The sequence below is a fragment of the Protobothrops mucrosquamatus genome, unplaced genomic scaffold (genome assembly GCF_001527695.2).
Source record: "Protobothrops mucrosquamatus isolate PMUCROS unplaced genomic scaffold, P.Mucros_1.0 scaffold234, whole genome shotgun sequence".
Lineage (NCBI taxonomy): Eukaryota > Metazoa > Chordata > Lepidosauria > Squamata > Viperidae > Protobothrops > Protobothrops mucrosquamatus.
Genome location: NW_015386585.1, coordinates 211533 through 233223, shown reverse-complemented (window position 1 = coordinate 233223; position 21691 = coordinate 211533). Strand labels below are relative to the sequence as shown.

At 35.9% G+C, this 21691-nt stretch overlaps 1 protein-coding gene across 1 annotated transcript in view; it reads right to left on the bottom strand.

Annotated features, from left to right (window-relative positions):
- Nucleotides 1-2204: 2204 nt before the first annotated feature.
- Nucleotides 2205-21691, bottom strand: part of FSTL4 (follistatin like 4) — a 201362-nt gene continuing 181875 nt past the window's right edge. The window contains exons 6-13 of the mRNA XM_015814277.2: nucleotides 20524-20685; nucleotides 18416-18550; nucleotides 16047-16073; nucleotides 11930-12048; nucleotides 10938-11087; nucleotides 9699-9806; nucleotides 6999-7108; nucleotides 2205-2907 (exon numbers count right to left, since the gene is read on the bottom strand). Coding sequence (XP_015669763.2) covers nucleotides 2205-2907; nucleotides 6999-7108; nucleotides 9699-9806; nucleotides 10938-11087; nucleotides 11930-12048; nucleotides 16047-16073; nucleotides 18416-18550; nucleotides 20524-20685 — 1514 coding nt within the window. The remainder of the gene's footprint in view (nucleotides 2908-6998; nucleotides 7109-9698; nucleotides 9807-10937; nucleotides 11088-11929; nucleotides 12049-16046; nucleotides 16074-18415; nucleotides 18551-20523; nucleotides 20686-21691) is intronic.

The following is a 21691-nucleotide window of genomic DNA, read 5'->3' as shown; positions in this document are numbered from 1 at the left end:
ATAAATATTAAACTCAGTCCACAAAATCCCTTTGGAGGTGGGATGGGAGGAAACTCACCAACATTATGGAAAACTCACCAAACCTAACAGAAAATATGTTACACCAAATTGAAGTTGTAGTTTAAAACACATCAAGAATAAAAGCATCAGATAAAGGGATCTGTATTCTTCTGACTTAAGGTACACTGGGACTTTGTATTTGTATGTGTATCTGTATTCCAAAATGTAATTAATTAGAGTTTACATTCTTAAGAAGATACATTTATGTTACATCTTTTTAAATGGGCAAATGTATTCGTATTATACAGTGAGTCAATGCACAAATCTTACTGTCTGTGGTCGCATCATTGATATATCTTAATTTCTGTCAAATTGCAGTAAAATTTTGCTTTAATGGACTTAAGGTGCAGTAAACAAAATCTGTCAGTACACTGTATGCTTCTGTGCATGCATAAAAGCCCATTTGCCACTTACACATGCATAACAATCCCATGCACCATTTTATTCATGCGTACCATATATCAATTACGCATGTATAAATCCCTATTCCCATTTTATGCATGTATAGATGTGTAAAACCTGCAAATATAAAATCCCATTCTGATTTAATGGATGCTTTACTTTAACAGGCATCCCTTTCCCCTTTTAGTTCATTAAATTGAGTGTTACTTTACTCTGTGTTTCATAACTAAATGCTAATTGACTATAAATGAGGACATTATGAAGGAAGGAAGAATATGAAGAACAGCAAAATGGAATAGATAGATTTTTTAAAAGGCTTTTCTTCCTAAGATCCTAGATGACAGATATGTCTGATTTATATAAAAGCTAAAAGTTTTTTGCACAAAAATATGCTATTAAAAAGAGTGCTTTTAAAGATGTATCTATTGTTTCTATGAAGGGCCCAATTTCTTTGACTAATGGTAAATTTTAAATGAAGGGGAATAAATGCTTTCTGAAAAATGTTTCTGCACTGAAAACAGTACTGCTTCTTTTCTATAATGCTAAAATAGCAGCTTATTTTTGTACACTTTGTATGGCTGATGCTGTTCAAAAAATAAACTAATAAATCTCTTTGTGGATTACATAGAAGATATTTGCATATTTGTTCATTGATTGATACCTTAAACAAAGTTTCCTAGATCGGGAGGTTCTGCAACTCTGGCTACATCAGATACACGTGCTTGGGTTAGATCTGAGAGAAAGATCTAATACAATATCATTTGGTTGTGTGTGTGTGTGTGTGTGTGTGTGTGTGTGCGCGCGCGCATATAAATCTTAGCCTTTGAAGGAACTGTATTATCTAAAGAGAAAACCATGGCTTACAGTGGAATTCCTACTCCTAACAATTTTGGTTGGTCTGTTCCAAGCATGATTACATCTGGACTAAATCCAGTATTTCTTTCTTTCCATTTTTTTTCTGAATCAATTTCATACTTCTCTCTCTATCCTTGATTTGTCACTTCTTAAGTGTTTCCTTTAGTGTTAACTGCAGTGTCTTCAGTACAATACTCTCACTATAAGAGAGGGACTGGGAAAAGGTGGCCACTCCTGAAATATGTAGGAGTAGCAGAAGCTGAAAAAATACATAATCCAGTTTTTCACCTTACTGTCTCAGTTTGATTCTGTTTTTAGATTAGTGGAAATATTACCTTTTAAAATATGCAAATCTTTTGCCTTAATATATCTGCTATACAGAATGATTTCCAGAAATCTTTGACATGAATGGCTCTATAAAGTCTAAATTCCTTCAGCTCTTCCATCCTTGAAAAAATAAAATATCTAAGTGACAGTGTTGATCTCATGCCACATGGCACAATGTTGTATATAAAATGTTATGTTGGAATAACAGAATGAAAACTGATTACCTAGAGAGAACTGAAAGATTGATCAGCCTTTCAAGTCAAAAGGCAGGCTCTATAAGATGTTACTTATAGCATCTCAGGTGAATCCTACCTTTCCCAGGGTATATTCCATACATTAAGTCATTAAACTGGACTCAACATAAATTCCTAGTATAACCAATTCCAATCATACCCTATTTGCAATAGACCAGTCTTCTACTGTGAAATGTATACCAGTTTTCCCCCTCAGTGTAAAAATATACAATGCTACTGCATATATATTTTTTTGCTGCAGTTAAATGTTCAATCAGTCCTTTTTTTTCCTGAAAGTTCTGGTTTCTTTTTCCTTTCGCATATTTTTCATACATCTCCTACCCAGACTACTGTGTTGCCCTTCTTGATTCCTGAAACTTCACAGCGCAATGTATTTTGTCTGCCATTAATTATAAAGAGTGAACTCTTTGCTGGTGTTAGAAGGTATTGACCAAATAATCCACTGTTTTGGATAATTCTGTTGTAGCTGTTCCAGGGCCAGTCTTTAGGTCTGATAGGGTTTTTTAAGTTCTTCAAGAGGTCCATTTTCCCTGTCGACAACTCAATAAAAAGCACATCTGCTTGCAAATGTGAAGAAGCATATATATAATACTGATTGGCTTCAGTGAAAGAGGATTGGAATGTCAGATGAGATATGTGCATAGAGGTTTGTAAATCATAAATCAACTTGATTTCTCCTTGGACAGTTATGGCCTGGACTCTGATCCTCCTGCTGTCTTCATCTGCACTGACCAAATAACGTCCATCTGGAGAGATGTAGGGAGTACCTGATACATCATCATTGGGACCAATAACAGAATCTGTAACACTGTCAATTATAAGTTGTGGAATCCTTGGCATGGATGTGTTTGCTTTGCACTGCACAAAGAAGTAACCTCCCAAGTGGGTATAGGCCATGGCTTGGGGCAGGCAGCTGTAGTTTCCAAAGCTGATTGTCTTGATATGAGCCATGGTTTCCAGATCAATTTTGTGAACTGCAGCCTTTGACTTATTGAAGATGAAACCAAACCTGTAAACAAAAGGCAAAACATAGTATAACAAACTGTGCACTTTAAGAAATGTGGCTCCATTCAGGAGTGAGCACGTTTATGGTGCCCAAATGCTCAAAACCAACATTTATTTATAAACTGTAGCAAGAGCACACAATTTTCAGGTGAAATGGCAAACTTCAGTCTCAGGTATGAGATACTATGGCCCACCTTCCAAAAATTTGGAGTGAACATCATAAACAGTGAGTGAAGTGAGCACAGAAACTAGATACCATGAGCAGTAAATTAATTTCAAATATTTAGTATCATCACTGCCACATCTTTTATAACTTTTCATCTGTCACATTGGAAATTACAGTTTGATGCAAACTCTGAAGGTACTTTTAGCAGCCACCAGTTCTGGAGCCTCACCTTACCCAACCTTGCTTAGATCAAATGTCACACTATATTTTGATCATGGGAAGGAATGAGGCAAAGAAAATTTGCCTTGTTTAATGCCATATAGAGCTTAATACTGAGCTGCAATAGAATATATTTAGTTGGACACAGAGATATTCAGGGAAAAGATATTAAAGGTGAGACAACACACTGTCAAGTTTTGTACCATGGAATAAATGGATTCTGTGCAGGTAAGAGATTGAAATGGTGAAATGCCAGAGGACATTCTTGGGTAATAGCAAAAGATCATTACTTCCAGCATTTGCTTTAAGTCTCTTGCTGGAAAAAAAATAGCATTGTCCTTCTGGTTATTGCTTTTCAGTGTCTTAATGTATGTTTACATTGCATAAAGATTTTTAACTATATCAGACTAATGTAAACCTGACCTCAATAAGTAATACCAAAAACTATTTTTTCAAGATATGTAACTCTTTTCTCAGTGTTCTCATTGAGTTGCTCTTAGCCATTGGTAGTATAGACATTGGAAATCAAAGGGTTTACTAAATCTATATCCATTGTAAAATATAAACATCTATATAGAAGAGCTAGCTAAGGACACAGGTGATGGTAGATTTTTTTTGGGGGGGGGGGCAAATGACAACATTTCCTGTTATCCATTGAACTCTTCCTTCCTTTGTAGAAAATGCTTTTTAAGCAGAATGAGGTGGAAGAGTATTAGAGTATTAGAAGAGTTGAAGAAACATAGCATCTGTCTTGAACCAAAAAGATGGTACCTCCCATTGTGACTTGAGTGACTTGAACTCAAAGGAATTAATAGAAAATGTTCTACATGGATGGTCCCTCCACCTGGAGAGATTAAGATAATAAGGTTATGGTATTTGGACTACCAAATCTGGATGACCACAAAGGTCAGATATATAGCAGCATTAATTTGAAATGGGTTTTCATAATATGGTCCTAATATTCCAATTCCTTTGATTGAAAACCATATTTCTAGCTGTTCTAGTACATAGAAACTCATTCTTTCTCCAAATAATAATCATTACTGTAAACCACAAAGAGTTTTGAGATTGTGGTGGATGGTGAATAATTTTGTGTTTGTGTGCACATGTAAACAGAAAAAAATAGAGTTGAAAACTGCATATCATGCATAAAAATTTATTCCTTAAGAAAAAAAAAGGTTTTATATTCTCTGATCCCGCAAATAACCCTGGGATTTAGTTTGTCTTTCAACTATTATACTTGCATCAATTACAAATTAAAAAAGAAATCTAGTGCAGAAAATGAAAATGGTGTGTGACTGAGGAGTAATAAGATTATGCCTGCTGTTCCTTTGTATCAGGATGCATTGAAATGTATTTTGAAGAAAAATACTTTGTTTAAACACTTCTACGCTTACAATAATATGTAAATGCAGTATAAACCAGTGGTAATTTTAAGGCGTATAGACTTCAACTCCCTTCCCCATGGCTGGCTGGGGAATTCTGGGAATCAAAGTTTATATATCTTAAAGCTGCCAAGGTTGAGAAACACTGGTCTAAACAGACATCTGATAGCTTGATTTATATGCTCATGGAGATTTCTTAGGAGACATACCCAGGGTTACATTGACAGGTGAATGAGGCAGATCAATGATACACCTGCTATTATTAAATAACCACTTAAGCATTTACTGTACATTTCCTCCATTTCTTTCCTCTTGGTGGCTAATTTTTGTTGTTGTTGTTGTTGTTGTTGTTGTTATTCAAACCCAGAGTTTGAACATTACTAATTATAATTTCTTCAGGGAGGCAGCTTCAGAAATCATTAATTATATTGACATCAATACTTTTTGTCATACCATATGAGATAATAAGATATAGTACAGAGATTCTTCCAAACTCCACCACTTGTCTTAGTTGACTGTCAGTTAAGACAGGTGGTGGAGCTTGGAAGAATCTCTGTACTATACCTTATTATCTCACATGGAATGACAAAAGTATTGATGTCAATATAAATTAATGATTTCTGAAGCTGCCTCCTTGAAGAAATTATAATTAGTAATGTTCAGATTCTGGGTTTGAACAACAACAACAACAATTTTTTTTAGGATCTTGTGTTAAATCATTCTTTGAGCTGACATGCAAATGTGTGTGAATGTCTTACTTGAAATCTAAATTGAAAAATTGAAAATAGGCTTGCAAGATCAGTTGGGATTGGTGCTACTGTAACAGCATCCCTGCTGCATAATAACCTCCCTGCCTGAGCTGCTGGATGCTCTCTCAGAGTTGACTGTGAAATTCTCCAGGCTTAGAGTCCTAGAGGACTTCAATTTGCTCTCCCTGGGGCTGGTCTTGGAAGCAGCTCAGGAGTTCAGGGCCACCATGGTAGCGATGGGCCTATTCCAAGCCCATTTGACTTGAAACATGCAGACATGTTTTTCTTGTCAGGGCAGTGGCAAGAAGAGAGAGCTACCTTTGTCATGGCCAGATCACAAGTCTGATCATGATCAAAGTCTATTTATTACACTTATATTACTCCTTTTTTCCAAGACCTCAGGTTAATTGACCTAGGGATTCCATTTCAGGTTATCCACACTACAGTAATCCTGTGATATGATTTGGATGAAGGTTGGGGGGACAGGTCAAAATTATCTAGCCAACTTGCGTGACTTAAACCTGGGTTTCCAAAGCTTTAATCCAATGATTTAACAACTGCAAAACCCCACTTCTACTAGATTACACTGGAATTCCATTGGACCTCTACGGATCCATATTATGGTGATTTTATTATGGTTTTATCTTAATTTAATATTTTAGCTCCTATATTGTATTGTCCATGTGTGTGTATGTGTGTGTGTGTGTGTATGCTGATATTTTATTTAATCTGAATTTGTATATCAGTGATTGCATGACCTCTGTAGATGCCATATGCTAAATAAAAATAAAACAAACATCTGGAATTGAAATATTAATATATATGTATCTGTATACATGTATGAATGATAATAATTTGTATGTCACCCATTGTCTGTGCTATTGCTATTTAAAGCAAACATATACAATTTCTGAAATTAAAACAAAGCATAGTTTTTTTTTCTTCTTTTTTAAAAAATAACAACAGCAAAAAATAGTGTTTCACTGTCATGGCAAACTTTTAGCAACTCCCTGGAAGTGATTCTGGATATTGTACAATCAACTGGCTTCATAAATATTGATGATATTGCTTTATGACACTAGAATGATACATTTGCAATGGGTCTCATCCAAGAGTAGAAAGATATAGACAAGAATTCCTAGAATCATGTTCTAACATGGTAGGGAGATATTCAAACTTAACTGCATTATTAACTTACTTCCTGAAAACATACTGAATATGTGTCAGACTGCAAAAGCTGAAATCCATTTATTAGACTGTCACTATACCAAAACTTAAAATGTAAATCATTGGTTGAAGTTTTCATTAAATTAAACTAAAAGCCAGTGACAATCTTGAGAATGGAGGAACTAATGGATAATTCTATCAGGTAGTCATGACTGCTCTGTTGCTTCTTGGGGTCCATTCTGTCTGTTTGATATCATATTCTGTTTCTAGACTCACAAGAGGCTTTACAGAAGATCTTTATGTCTTCTTCTTCTTCATGAGGGGTTTTTTTTTTTTTTGGGCAAGAGTACAAAATCAAACCAGTATTATCTGTGATTCAGAAAAGTGTTGGACTGAAGGGAACTCTTACCTGATGTGATTGATAATCAGATTTGTAGGTGGAATAAAATAATCATCCATTCCAGTCAGGTGAGTACAGATGAACTGCTGGTTCTCTCCAGTGCTTGCTTCTGATATTACCTACCATGAATAAACAAACACTGGCCACTGATAGGAGCAAGAAAGGAAAAACTGAAATATCTAGAAGGCCTAAAATGCATATGAGACCAACAAAGTTGGTGGCCATATGCATAATAGTAATCCATAAGCCAAAATGATGGTTACATCAGTTCCTAAAAATAAGCATGTTGATGAAATGGCATCTCTGTGTAGGTTTGTAAGATCAGAGAATAATTTCCATTTATTTTCAAGCTGTTTACATTGCTATACAATGCAGTCATGCAGGATTTGAAACTGTCCTATATCTATATAATCCTGCAATAATTTTTCCACACTAGCAGCAATGAACATGGATGTTATATTCATGTTTATTTAATCTAATGTAAATACACAAGGCCAATTCACTTTGTTGAATGCCCACAGCAAAGTTATAATATCTAATCATTTATATAAAGGTATATGTATTATAGCTATTAGAAGATGATGTATGGAAATGATAAAATGGTTTTTCTACTGTTCTATTTTTTCTAAAGTCTAATGCTTAAAAATGAAATTCTGTATTATTAGGAAAACTCTCTTTTTCTCCAGTAAAATCAGCAAAACATAAAGGTGAAATCTTAAAGAAAGTGTTTATATTCTGAGATTCTTATGTAGGAAGGTGCTTTTGATTCAACATAGCTACTCATTAGTAAACTCATTAGAAGAGTTTACTAATCTGTTGATGAGCAGGAATGCTTTAGAGCAGGGATGTCAAACTCGCAATGTCACATGATGTGTCACGACATATCGCGACTTTTTCCCATTGCTGGCAATGGAATGGGTGCAGTTTCAGCATGACGCATCCAGCCCAAGGGCTGGCAGTTTGACATCCCTGCTTTAGACTAGAGCAAGGGTCCCTAATCCTGGGGCCACAGTACAGATGTTGACTGTTGACTGTTAGGAATTGGGCTGCACAGATAGAGCTTTGCAGTGGGCAAGTAAGCAAAATCAAAACCACCTCCCCTGGTCCGTATAAAAATTGTCTTCCACAAAACTGGTCCCTGGTGCCAAACAGATTGGGACCACTGCTTTAGAATGTACTGTACAGCTACGAATTCACAACCAAAACTGCTAGAGCCTTAAAAGATTTGCTTCAAATATTTAGAGTTTTCTTCATTATACTGCTATAAATCTGATATTTCTTGATGAAGGGATTTAACATAATCAGGAAAATACAGTATATTTTACCCTTTCTTCCTAATACAATATAAACAAAATTAGTGTAATGCAGTGTCCGTAACAGAATCCTAGGAATTCTACAATTTGTAATCTGCAAAGTGTTACAGTTCAGATAATTAGGAGCTTGTACAATGGACTCACAGTGATTTACTTTTTGTGCCATGATCATTTGCATATATTATTTATTTATTTATTTATTTATTATTTATTTATTTATTTATTATTTATAGAGATGGCTTCGTAACTATTACAATGAGAATAATGTTGAAGCTATCATTAGTTATAAGAACAAGCAACAAAGTCCATAGGTTTCTACGAGCATAAATGGAAGGCTGTGAGTAGAGCTAATGCTGGAATTGTGTAGGGATATCTTTCTTTGAGATGTGTTTGAATATCTTTCTTTCTTTCTCCACAGTGCTGGAAGGTAATCTACACTTACAGAATCTTGTCTTTTTAAAATCCTTTTTTTGTTTCTTTCAATAATGCAAATTACAATATCTAGGAAACTGGTGAGGATAAGAGTGTTTATACCAAGCAAAGGAAAACAGTTTGGCTCAAGAATTCAAGCTTATTCAAGCTTCTCCATGAGACCTGCAATTTTTTTGAGGGGGAATCAATTCTATAACCCTGAATGCTTTAAATTTGATGTCTTTTATGATGACTTGCAATCCACAACATTAAGAGAATATTAGGAGAACGATAATGGGTTTTCTGGATGGAGAAAATGAAAAGAAATAAGAGAAAGAAAACAATGCAAAAATAAAAGAAATAAAAGGAGACAACTACCAGTAGCATATAGTATAACTCTAAAACTAACTGCAAATAATTAAAAGTGATGTCTGTTTAAATATAATCTGGTTCTGATGATTAGAAGAATGGGTGGTGGACTTCTATAATACCATTATGCTTGAAGGATAGCTTTTGATCTAGTGGCATGTCTTTACAAACAAGAGAAGGAAAGAGATTGCCAGTTCTTCTTTCCTTCATCATCTTCTTGCTCCCATCTCCAGAATCTATTCTGGAGGATGAGCTCCTCCAAAACTAAGGAGGATGAAGCAAGAGATGCAGAACAGGACAAACCAACAGAAAGTGTCTTCTCTTGCTCTTTCATTAAGTGATAATTCTTGGAGATCAAAAACTGCCCAATGATGTTGGAATACCTTCAACCAGTGGCACTGAAATTATCAGTACCTTTCAAACAAGCATGTTTCTGGCTGTCAGTTCTGTTTTCGGACTGTTCAAAACAAAACAAAAGATGGAACTACTCTGAACAGAGGAGCAGAGGAGGCTGCAAAATTGGTATGCAAATAAATAATTATATTTCTATTTTAAAAATCCAATTTATAGAAAGCTATAAATAAACACTGAGCTATTAAACTCATTGGAAACTTACCTGTAGTGTTGGATGGGATTTCTTCAAATCCCCCCAGCTAAGTATCCATATTTGGTCATGTGATTTATCATAATGTAACTTCACTGGCAGAGGATCCACATCCAGAGACTTCAAAGAAACAAACAAAACAACAACAACAACAAAACCAGTTGTGTTAGTTCTTTTTCATGAAAGGGAAATGCAACCTCTGAATCTGGAAACTAATGCAGTTAACAAACTACTAATGAGAATTGCTGGATATGTTTTCCATTTTCGGTTAAAATTAGACAACACAGTGTGCCATGACTACTGCAAATGTCATGTAGAAGACCTTGTGGCCTCCTGAGACCTGCTCCTTATATTAGTAATACTAATGTCATTTATGATATCATTCTAAAGATGCTCCACCAACATTCTTTTTACATATGCAATTTGCCTCCAGATTCATGCCATTGCATCAACAAAGGACCTAAGTCTTGTGGCTTTTCTCCATAAAGTGTTCCATACATCCAGCTATGAGGAGCTTTGGAACGTCCCTTGCACTGTAAAGTGCTTGCCATTTTCCCAAAGCTTCTATTTCTTTCTATAGACAGTCATGTGAAAAAGAAAGTGCATCTTCTTTAAGTTCTGTGGTTGTACGCATCAGGACACGGTAAAATCATCTGGTCCTTAGCAGTTTTTAAAAGTAGGTAAATACAACCTCAGATGAATTAGAACACACCACATATCACACCATGTCATGGTGGAAGTCAATGGAATGGAATGACTACTTGGAAGTCAATGTCACTAATTCCAGTGCATATGAAGTCATCCTTGTAGAAAACCTTACTATTGGTTTCCACTGTACTCAATAGGATCTAGTTCTTGCAACAGGATAGAACCGAGGTTCTTATACATTGGATCTGGTTACATATGTACATACAATGTTATATTGAATATTGTACCTTGGTACAAGAAAATGATCTTAGTCTTAGCAAATCCTGAGAATTGTACATGCATGTGTTCATTGATTTTTTTGGAACCCATTAGAAGTGTTCATGTAATGATAACCCTTTTTCTACTGGCCATTATATCTTGCTTGTTGCATTTATAATAAGCTGCAAATAGGGGTTTTCCCCCCTCAGCAAACAGACCAAACTGTAGATTGCAAGTCATGGTTAAGGCAGTAGCTAGAATCTCCTCAGGGAAGCAACAAAATTCTTTGCACTGTCAAGGCTATTTTTCCCATCTTAAAACACTGAGTTGTCACTGGAAGATTACCTGAATGATTTTCTGTGTCTGAATATCAAGGATCATTATTCTATTCCACTTAGGCTGAGTAACATAAATATATTTGTCTCTAACATTGACAGCAGAAGCCCAGAGGCAAGACTGAACAACTTCACCTTCAAGAGTAGGACAGATATCTGCCTGAAATAAAAAGAAGAATGGAGTTTGAATCTCTGCCAAACATATCTACAAAGAGGGAACCCTCTCACCCCACCCAAACCTGAGGATCTTAAGTAAAAAGTATGCACCTGTTTATGCACTTAAAACAGGAATCTTTTTACTTGTACTAGAAACAGCCTTGTGCTCTTTAGTACGCAATATTTTGAATTTTATTTTATTTATTATTTAGATGTATAGTCCACCTTGCCCTCCAAAACCTCAAAGCATCTTTCTCCAGCATGAACATTAACTTTCACATTGGATCTGTTCTGTATTCAAATGTGCATTTTCTATAGCCAAATGCAATGCACCATATCAACAAACAAGTGCCAAACTCAACTTTGTACTTTTCTATTCATACACATTTATGTAACTTGTTCTCTCTTTTCATAATTCAATTAGGCTCAGATTTCTCAATTCAACGAGGCTCAAATTAGGCTCAGGTTTCTCAGTCTGTGGCTTGAAACCCAATAGTTTGGCCCTCCAGAGGGATCCCACCTTAGAGGAAATGGGGGAAGGTTATCACAATTTTTTTTAAAAAATCCCTTGATGTGGCTTGTATAGGAAAGAAGGGACACTGTTAAAAAATTCATTTTGTGCTTGCTCGCTTTATAAATCCAGAAAATTTACAAATCCCGCTAGTTTTAGTTTTAATTATTAAAACTAAAAAGTGTATTAATTTCCTCAACACATCATCAAGGAAATTTTGTTTATAGGGGAGACATCACTTATGTTAGAAGCCACCATATCTACAGAGTTTTAAAATCCCTGCATTAGATCAACATTATCAATACCCTGGACATTAATCATGACCCCAGACTTACATAACTGGTGAACACTTTCTCATTTGGTTTGATATGTCTCTGGATCTCACAGTCAGTAGGCTGAATTATTGTGATTCCATCTTCGGAAAAGACATAGAACATACTTCCCACACTGAGACCTTGAAGAAAAAACCAGAACAAAAAGAGCAAGGGGAAAAAAAAGTCATATTTCCTATGTCTAAAAGCAAAATGAAAGCTAAACCAGAAAAAGAAAGTACTAACAAGGAAAGGCTGGAAGGAAAAGGAAAAACACCTAAAAATCAGGATGCTTTTGGTGCATTCACAAAATTAAAGTTCATATCACAAGTACAGCTTCAAGGTGTGGGAAAAGAGGTACAAGTAGACCCAAAAATGTTTTGCCTTGGTGGTAGCAGTCAGACCTTCAAATAAGGAACTGGGGTCATGGGTCTGTTGATCAGACAAGCAGGCTTCCTTCCTTTACATGAAAAAAGAGACCGCTAACCATTTTGGTTTTTCAGGAAAATGCCTCAAATGCAGAAATCCTTTAATATATTGCACATAGTTCCACACTGAAGCAACACGTATTGTTTATAGCTTTCAGAGAATATTTTGTTTGGTATCCAATAGCCTTTGGGGATCGGTCAGTTCTCATAGCCACCAAAGCAAAGACATTTTTGAAATTTTGCAAACTCTAATTCACAAATATGGAACCTTTTAGCATTGCAACAGCACTCATCTGTGAAAACTGGGGCATTCCAGAAGGTTTAGAAAAATAATTTGTCAATGAGCTGCTAGTAAAATATTGCATTCTACATTTTTGCTTAATTAGAATGTCCCATGACTTAGGCAGAGGACTTCATTTTCCATTACATGCAGAAGCAGTAATAAATACATTGTGTGCTGTATTGAGCAGCTTTTCCATCATTTTTCAGCAATCCAATCAATACACGTGATCAGAGTACAATTTATACTGGCTGTTTTGTAATGGCTACTGTCATTCCAAGTGATATTGATAGTGTACTTATCTGCCAAACGTCCATAGTTCTATTGTGGTCAAATTACTACTTTTTTTGGTTTTGCATGGAACATACATATATATTAATTTTAAAAAATCAGCTGTTGTAGATGGTAATTCTGCTTCAGCTAGTGATCCCCAAGTCCTGTTCAGACTAGAAACATTCCGGAGCAGATCACATGCTTCCAGGACTGGAAATTAATCCAGTTAAGGTAACCACTTTCACTCCCACTTATTTCAAGGAGAGATAATTCAAAATCATGCTACTACTAGAACTGAGAGTGCATTGTCAGAATTGGAGACAGTTTAATAATTTAAAAAGGCCTTTGATCTGGAACAGTTTCAGATAATACTTATTTTCTTGGTTAATGAATGTAAACTTGCAGAAAAATGGTACCCGGATTATTCAATCTTATATTTCAGCATATGATGTTTAGTCTTCTAGTTATACCACAGAAATACCCCAGTTAAGGCATCAAAATGGATCTAGAAGAATGATGTTTAAATGTGATGTTGGATTGAGGAACCATGCATTTCTGAAAGCATAGCTACTGCCTGGCAGCTTGAATTGCTACAAATCAGTTAAAAGACACTTTGGCTTAAAGTTTCTTAGATAACAGTTTATTACTGAGAACCTCTTCAGTTCCCATTCAACAGGGATTTAAATATGCACATTGGAAGGTGGAGTTTGACCTCTGATGAAATGAGTGCACATTTCTGCAGATGGGTAAAATTGGAAAGTTTTTAATCAAATTGTAACAATCATGCAGTAATTTATACGTAATTGTGAATTATGAATTTAGTTCATGCACACTGATTTCCTATTCTGCATGATTGTTTTGATAAAAACACGTGATCCACATTCTAGATTTTATACATCATAATGGTAATATCAAGGATGTATTTAATGTTGTTTATGTATTAGTGATGCAAACACACATTCATAATACACTTTCTATTAAAATATTGTATATTGTGCTCTGAATGCCATGAGAACCAGTATTTCAATGGTTGCTAAAAATTATGCCTACTTTTATAAGGTACAATATTCTGTTTCAATTATTTTGTATTTTGAACAGAGTTTAGCTCCAAATGGGCTTTTAGAACTCTTCATTTCACATAGCATTCTCTTCCAAGGAACATCCCTGTTTCTTTTCTTTTCTTTTTTTCCATTTGAAGCATTCTATTGAACTGATTTCAAAGAAAGATAATGTAACCCCATGACTGAATAGGTTTTCTCTCATGGATATTAACCTGCAATACAGCAAAGCATTATAAACAAAGAATGGTTCTCACAATCTTTTTGCAGATGAGCAAAATATAATTTTCTCTTATCATTGTATCCGTATCTGGCTGTCTTTTCATTATTTGCAGTCTGATTGTCATGTCCTGTTTTTGAAATATCCAGTACAGCAAATTTAAAAATTCAGGAATAACTGACATAGCAACTCAGAAGGCAGTGAAACATTCATTGCCATCATCTATGATGTTATATTTATTTGAAATTAATCCTAACATTGCCTTTCTGATTTTCTCAGCATTTTGCAATAGACATTTTATATGTCTACTTGTCTGTTTGCTGTTTCTCTACTTAATCATATGTGACTATTTCTACTTTCCTATTATGAGAGATGAATGAGGACATTAAAGAATTGAAGGAAGAAAGGAAGAAAGGGATTTGTGTAAGTCTGATCTTCTGCTTCTTGAGCTCAAGGACCAAGCGGAAAACTGTAGGAGATCCTGAAATTGCAATATCTGCGTTTTCTTTATTGCAAAGTGCATTTCACTGTTATATCACTATTACTTATGTCTTTAATAAGAGAACTAAACAATCTAAGAAGCCTTATGATGCTAAGGGCTAAAGATACAGCCTTCTGTCACAGGGTGCCCTCAATATGGATTATTTCAGTAATTCAGCAGGATGTCAAGCTGTTTATAAGTCTGCCAAAGGTCTAGAAAATTAGCTATGAACACATTTGGTCATAATCAGCATTTGTTAAGTTCAAAAAGTTAAACAACAATTCTCATGTTGAATTTTTTGCATATGCAAATATATAAGAACATTTATACTCAATAAAATTATACTTTGATACGTGGATGAAAATGTATCTTGTATTTTCAAATATCTTTATATCTGAAATGTCAGCATCTATGACCCTATTCTATCCTGTCTTGTCCTGTCCTATGCTATACTACACTATGCACTATGCTATGCTATCTTGTCCTATGCTATGCGCTGTGGTGTGCTATGTTGTGGTGTGCTACGCTACGCTACGCTACGCTGTGCTGTGCTGTGCTGTCCTGTCCTGTGCTGTCCTGTCCTGTCCTGTCCTGTCCTGTCCTAGGGAACATTTCATAGTGACTGTTTTATTTTGCAACCCCTTATACTTTTTAAGTATAATGGTGTGGAATAAGGCCAGGGATAGATGCCTTCCAATCCTATTGTGAGATTTCATAAGGAGTATTTGAATTTTGAAAATGTTTGATTGTTTAAAGTTTGTATAAGAACTGAATGTGTAAATGCCAAATAAGCAATGTTCTGTTTTGCTTAAAGAAATGAGTGTGACCATCCCCCCCACCCAATATGTACAGGATATTGAGGAACTATGGCACTGAAGAATGTGGCTTAATTAAATAATCTGTACAAACACAATTATGAAGCAGGAATGACAGGGACTGGTTGCTATATGTTTAAAATATATTTCATATAGGTCAGAAATAATTATTATTCTACTAACATGATGATAATATGTTTAAACTCTATAATGATTTTTTAACATGTGGAAGATCTAATACAGTCTTCCATACCTAGATGCTCTTCAGAGGGGTGAATTTCAACTCCCAGAATATTTAATAATGACTACACAGTTGAGGAATTCTGAGGGTTGAAGTCCATACAGGAAGAAAATGTCCAGGTGAGAGAAGGCTGGCCTGGCCCATTATGTCTTAGGCACCCTTTTGAAAATGTATATTACTGTATTCATGTTGTCCCAATTATGCAATTGGTTTGCCTGTGCCTTAAACTGAGACTGGCCAACTTTGCTAACATTAGTGGAAAAATCAGTGGAGAATGGTTTCTTATGGATTTATTAAAGCAGACAAGCACATTATCACTACAACAAGACAATGTTACTGCAGTACCTTCCTCTCGCCACAGTATGTTTGCAACTGCAGCATCAGAGAAATGGGAGAGCCAGAAAATGGAAACAAAAAACAATGTCAACATTTCATTGTAGCAGTTAAATGACGTTAATACTCTTTTGTTTTGTTTTTTCTTACACAATAGCAATTTCTGAAATAAGTGATTACATTTTTGCAGGGAAATGAGGTTATTGGAGGGAACCTCACCAATTTTGACTTTCTGTGTGAGAATTCGAGACTCCCCTCCCCCCTCCCAGTAAAAGTATTTGTAGATAGGAAACTCAAATTCACCAAAGTATCTTGGATTTTTGCCTGCATAAAGGTTGTAATCCTTGGGACACTGAAATCACATAGAGCAGGTGCACCAACCACATTCAAGTCTAGGCTATATATAACTTCATATAGGTCAAAAATAAATATTATTCTGCCAATAATGATGATAATATGTTTAAACTCTCTATCCTGGTTTTTTAAATGTGGAATATCTAATGCAGTCTTCCAACCCAGAGGATATTCAGAGGGGTGAATTTCAACTTCCAGAATATTTAATAATGACTACGCAGTTGAGGAATTCTTGAGAGTTGAAGTCCATACGGGTAGAAAATCTCCAGGTGGGAGAAGATTGGCCTGGCCACTAAGAATAACCTTAAGAATAGCCATGGTTAGCTTGGTACATGTTGGCCTGCCTGCCACAAGCATAATTAAAGCTCTGTTTTCCTCCAAGCACAATCACGCTATTTTATGTAAACTAAAATATCCAATGTAGAGGCTATCTTATAGCCAATGCACTCCTGGCCTCTTCCAACTGTGGATGTTAGGGCTTTTCTGCCATTTAACATAAGATGGAAACTTTCTGTTTGTCGCTGAAAGCAAATTGTTTAGGCAGATGTATTCAATTCCAATGGTCTCCTGCTGATTTTGTTGTGATATACACACCAGAATTTATTCCATACATGTTTACACTTATCTGCAAAATATCTTACAGGGAGATCTTTTAAAAAGTTGTGTGTAAATTGGCCTTTAAGGAATTTGTCACAGGCAATGCCACTTAGCAATCTGCATGATAATGAAGGTAACAAAAGCAATCAAAATAGAACAGACAGTTTCAACTGCCATTGTTAGTTTTACATAAAGAAAATGAATGCTAACCTGGGTAAGGCCTTAAAAGAAGTAGTTGGAACTATTCTTTTCTACCAGGTATACTGAATCTCATAGTTTCACATAGCTTTGCAGATAATTTATGATTTAGGATACATAATTATGAACTAGAGGATTTACCAGATCTCATTGTCTTTCCAACCTGAACGAGACAACCCTTCAAATCATGAATTATAGTTTAATTAATGAGTTTAAAGTGAGGCAACGGGATATTATTATTGGATTTATTTAATAAAATTAATTTAGATTTAATTTAGTTTAATGCAGCATTCTTTAGCCTGATACCTAAAGAGTTTGAAATTACAATCCTCATAATTTTGAACCAATTTGGCCCAAAACCAGTGCTAGTTGGGGAATTCAGAAAGAATAGATTGGAAAGATCTCCAAAGACAATCTGCTGGATCAATCCATTTTTAATTGGTCCTTGGGGAGAGTTTCCCAAGATTGTATTCTTTATGTACCATATACAATTTCAGAAATGAGTTTGAAAGAATTATGTTGAGGGACTCCTGGAATTTTTACCTTAATAATAATAATAATAATGATGATGATGATGATGATGATGATGATGATGATGATGATAATAATAATAATAATAATAATAATAATAATAATAATAATAATAATAATAATAATAATAATAATAATAATAAAGTTGGAAGGGACCTTGAAGATCATCTAGTCCAGCCCCCTGCTCAGGCAGGAAACCCTATACCATTTCGGACAAATGGCTGTCCAGTCTCTTCTTAAAAACTTCCAGTGTTGGAGCATTCACCGCTTCTGGAGGCAGGTTGTTCCACTGGTTAATTGTTCTCACTGTCAGGAAGTTTCTCCTTAGTTCTAGATTGCTTCTCTCCTTGATTAGTTTCCACCTGTTGCTTCTTGTCCTGCCTCCAGGCGCTTTGGAAAATAGCTTGACTCCCTCTTCTTTATGGTAGCCCCTGAGATATTGGAACACTGCTATCATGAAAACTAATGAAAACTATAGAAATTTACATACGTTAGAAATCTACAGCTAGGAAACTATCAAGTTTTGTTTCACTCAGTAAATAATTCTTATTTCTAGTGATCAATGGGAACTAGACAGTCATTCTGAAATTAGACCTCAGTATGTGGTCCTTTATGCAGGTAAAATCCAGTTTGGTTCCAATCACTCAAGTCCATTAAAAGAGGACATATAATTAGAAAGTAGATATATAAATTAAACTTACGGGTTTTTCTTGCTGAATCTTCAATGAAGAGAGACGAAATGTCCTCATCTACCCCCACTTCATTTTTAGCAATGCAAGTGTAGGCACCTGTATCTTCGTATCGAACACTGCTGATATGAAGTTCACTTCCATTTGCTGCAGCATCACAAAAAAAAAGGTATAAAAAGTTGAAAATGCAAGAAGCAATTGTCAGGATGCTCTCCTGAGCACATTAATTTGCTGGAGAGCTCTGCTGAAATTAAAGGGATTATAGGCCAGCCTCAGAACGATTCTGTTGTCCAATATTTTTTGTGGTGAGATAGCCTACAGAAGGAAGATTTTAGAATATTCTGCAGATATCAACACTGACATCTTTTGTCAGAATATGGAAAAGACAATTGAAAAATATATCCATACAGTTAACATTTCTGAACTAGTATGAATACTTTTTTTTTTGAAAATTGCATTTTTACAGATATGCTGAGTATGTGATATATAAATGGGGCAGTTATGGAGGAATTGTGAAACTTTATTGAAATATACTTCATATTTTATTTTTCCCTTTTACGGGCAATCTTTTGGCCTCAAGTAACACGCAGACCACAGAGGCCTGTTGCAGATACTACATCCCTGAACCCCTGGTAATTCCCCAAATGCTTAATAAGCAGACTTTGGCTGAAAGTATTCAGGAAAGTAAAATTGTTAGGGGATAATAATAATAATAATAATAATAATAATAATAATAATAATAATAATAATAATAATAATAATAATAATAATAGTAGTAGTAGTAGTAGTAGTAGTAGTAGTAGTAGTAGTAGTAGAGTTGGAAGGGATTTTGGAGGTCATCTAGTCCAGCCCCCTGCTCAGGCAGGAAACCCTATACCATTTCGGACAAATGGCTGTCCAGTCTCTTCTTAAAAACTTCCAGTGTTGGAGCATTCACCACTTCTGGAGGCAGGTTGTTCCATTGGTTAATTGTTCTCACTGTCAGGAAGTTTCTCCTTAGTTCTAGGTTGCTTCTCTCTTTGGTTAGTTTCCATCCATTACTTCTTGTCCTGCCTTCAGGCGCTTTGGAGTATAGCTTGACTCCCTCTTCTTTGTGGCAGCCCCTGAGATATTGGAACACTGCTATCATGTCCCCCCTCGTCCTTCTCTTCGTTAAACTAGACATACCCAATCCCAGCAGCCTTTCCTTATATGCTTTAGCCTCCAGTCCCCTAATGATATTAGGGCTCTTTGATAGTCCAGGGGAAAGTACCATGTTCCACTGTAATAGCACCTCTGGCAATGGAAAAATCCTCCTCACTTCATTTATTCTTTGCTTTCCTTGTATTACAATATTTGTAAATCATCTCAATCCTGTAAGTTTTGGGGTGATGTACAGATAAGGTTTTTTTTAAAAAAAACAACCTTACAATAATACAGCAAGAAAAATCTGTTAAGATTTGATATGATAAGAATGCTTGCTCACAATCAGCCAAAGCAAGAGTCATATTGGAATTGATTTTTGATGTAATATCCTAATGCTATGTTATATCTTTCTTTCGTTAGGTTGTTGCTTTCCAGCTACCTATGAAGGTATAATACCTCTTCTTTCAGTTGGGCTTGACCTCCTGAGCATATCCATGCAATTTTCTTTGTGCCATTATGCAAGTGGTTGCTATGATGTTCTTGCAGATTTTTTTCCCCCAGTTTCCTGATGTTGCTTACAAACCAGGTATTCTTTAATGGTTTCCCATCCAAATAAAATTATTAACTTCTGAAAAGGACAGCTAGGTGCATCCATCAATGGAAACGATCTACTGTTCTACTGACACTGATCAAAATTGCTAATTTGTAATAAGCAGCAATAGAATCACTCAGCTGATAATGGATAAAAAGAACTGAATACTGTCTTAATTCTCTAGCAAAAGAGAAGTGCATAATATATGTAGAGTCATTTAAAAAAGAGGTGCAGTAAATCAACATCCCAAACAATATAGGCCCAAATATATGTTATCCAAGTAGCACAAAGGCAAAGTCATATCTAGATGACATAAGATCAAATATTAGTAAAGATTTTTTTTAAAAAAAATCCATGTGATTCTGCCAGTGATAGATAAAACTCACATTCTTTTCACCCTTACCTAAAATAAGGAGCTGCTTGGATAATTTTGGTGTGATAGCCATGCCATTCTTTAGCCAGGACATTTTGGGATTTGGAATGCCTTCAGCATGGCATTTGAGGCTGGCTGATATTCCTGGTTCTTGTGCCTGACTTTCAGGATAGACACGAATCACTGGTGGCACTAAGGGGAGAAGAAACAGGAACTGATGACTTTAAATTAAGTTAAATTAACCTTTGCAGCTCTTAGAACATCAGATGCTGTATTCAGAGCCAATTCAGGAGTCTTGTACAATTACATATTTTTTCCAAGAGGCAGGTTGCTTCTAATCTGGGCAATGGTGAGTTAGAAAGTAAACAGTGGATGTGAAGCTCTTCATTTCCTGTAATTTATGTCTTAAAGTTGCACACATATGAAGGACACTGATTTTGTATTAACTGAGTAAATCCATCCATCCATTCATCCACCCACCCATCAAAGCATCCATCCATCCATCAATCCATCCATTGATCCATCCATCCATTGACCCATCCATACATCCGCTCATGCATCTACCCATAAATCCATCGATCGATCGATCGATCGATCCTTCCATCCATCCACCCATCCACCCACCCACCCATCCATCCATCCATCCATCCATCCATCCATCCATCCATCCATCCATCCACCTACCCATCAATCCATTGATCCATCCATCCATCCACCCATGCACCTATCCATCCATCCATCCATCTGCCCATGCATCCATCTGCCCATCCATCCATCCACCCACTCACCCACCCATCGATCCATTGATCCATCCATCCACTGATCCATTCATCCACCCTCCATCGATTCATCCATCCATCCATCTACCCATTGATCGATCTATCCATCCATCCACCTACCCATCGATCCATTGATCCATTCATTCATCCATCCATCCATCCATCCATCCACCCATGCATCCATCTGCCCATGCATCTATCCATTCATCCATTGATCCATCCATTGATCCATCCATTGATCATTCGATCCATCCATCCATCGATCCATCCATGCATCCATGCATCCATCCATCTACCCATCGATCCATCCATGCATCCATCTACCCATCGATCCATCCGCCCATGCATCCATTCGCCCATGCATCCATCCGTCCATCCATTGACCTACCCATCGATCCATTGATCCATCCATCCATCCA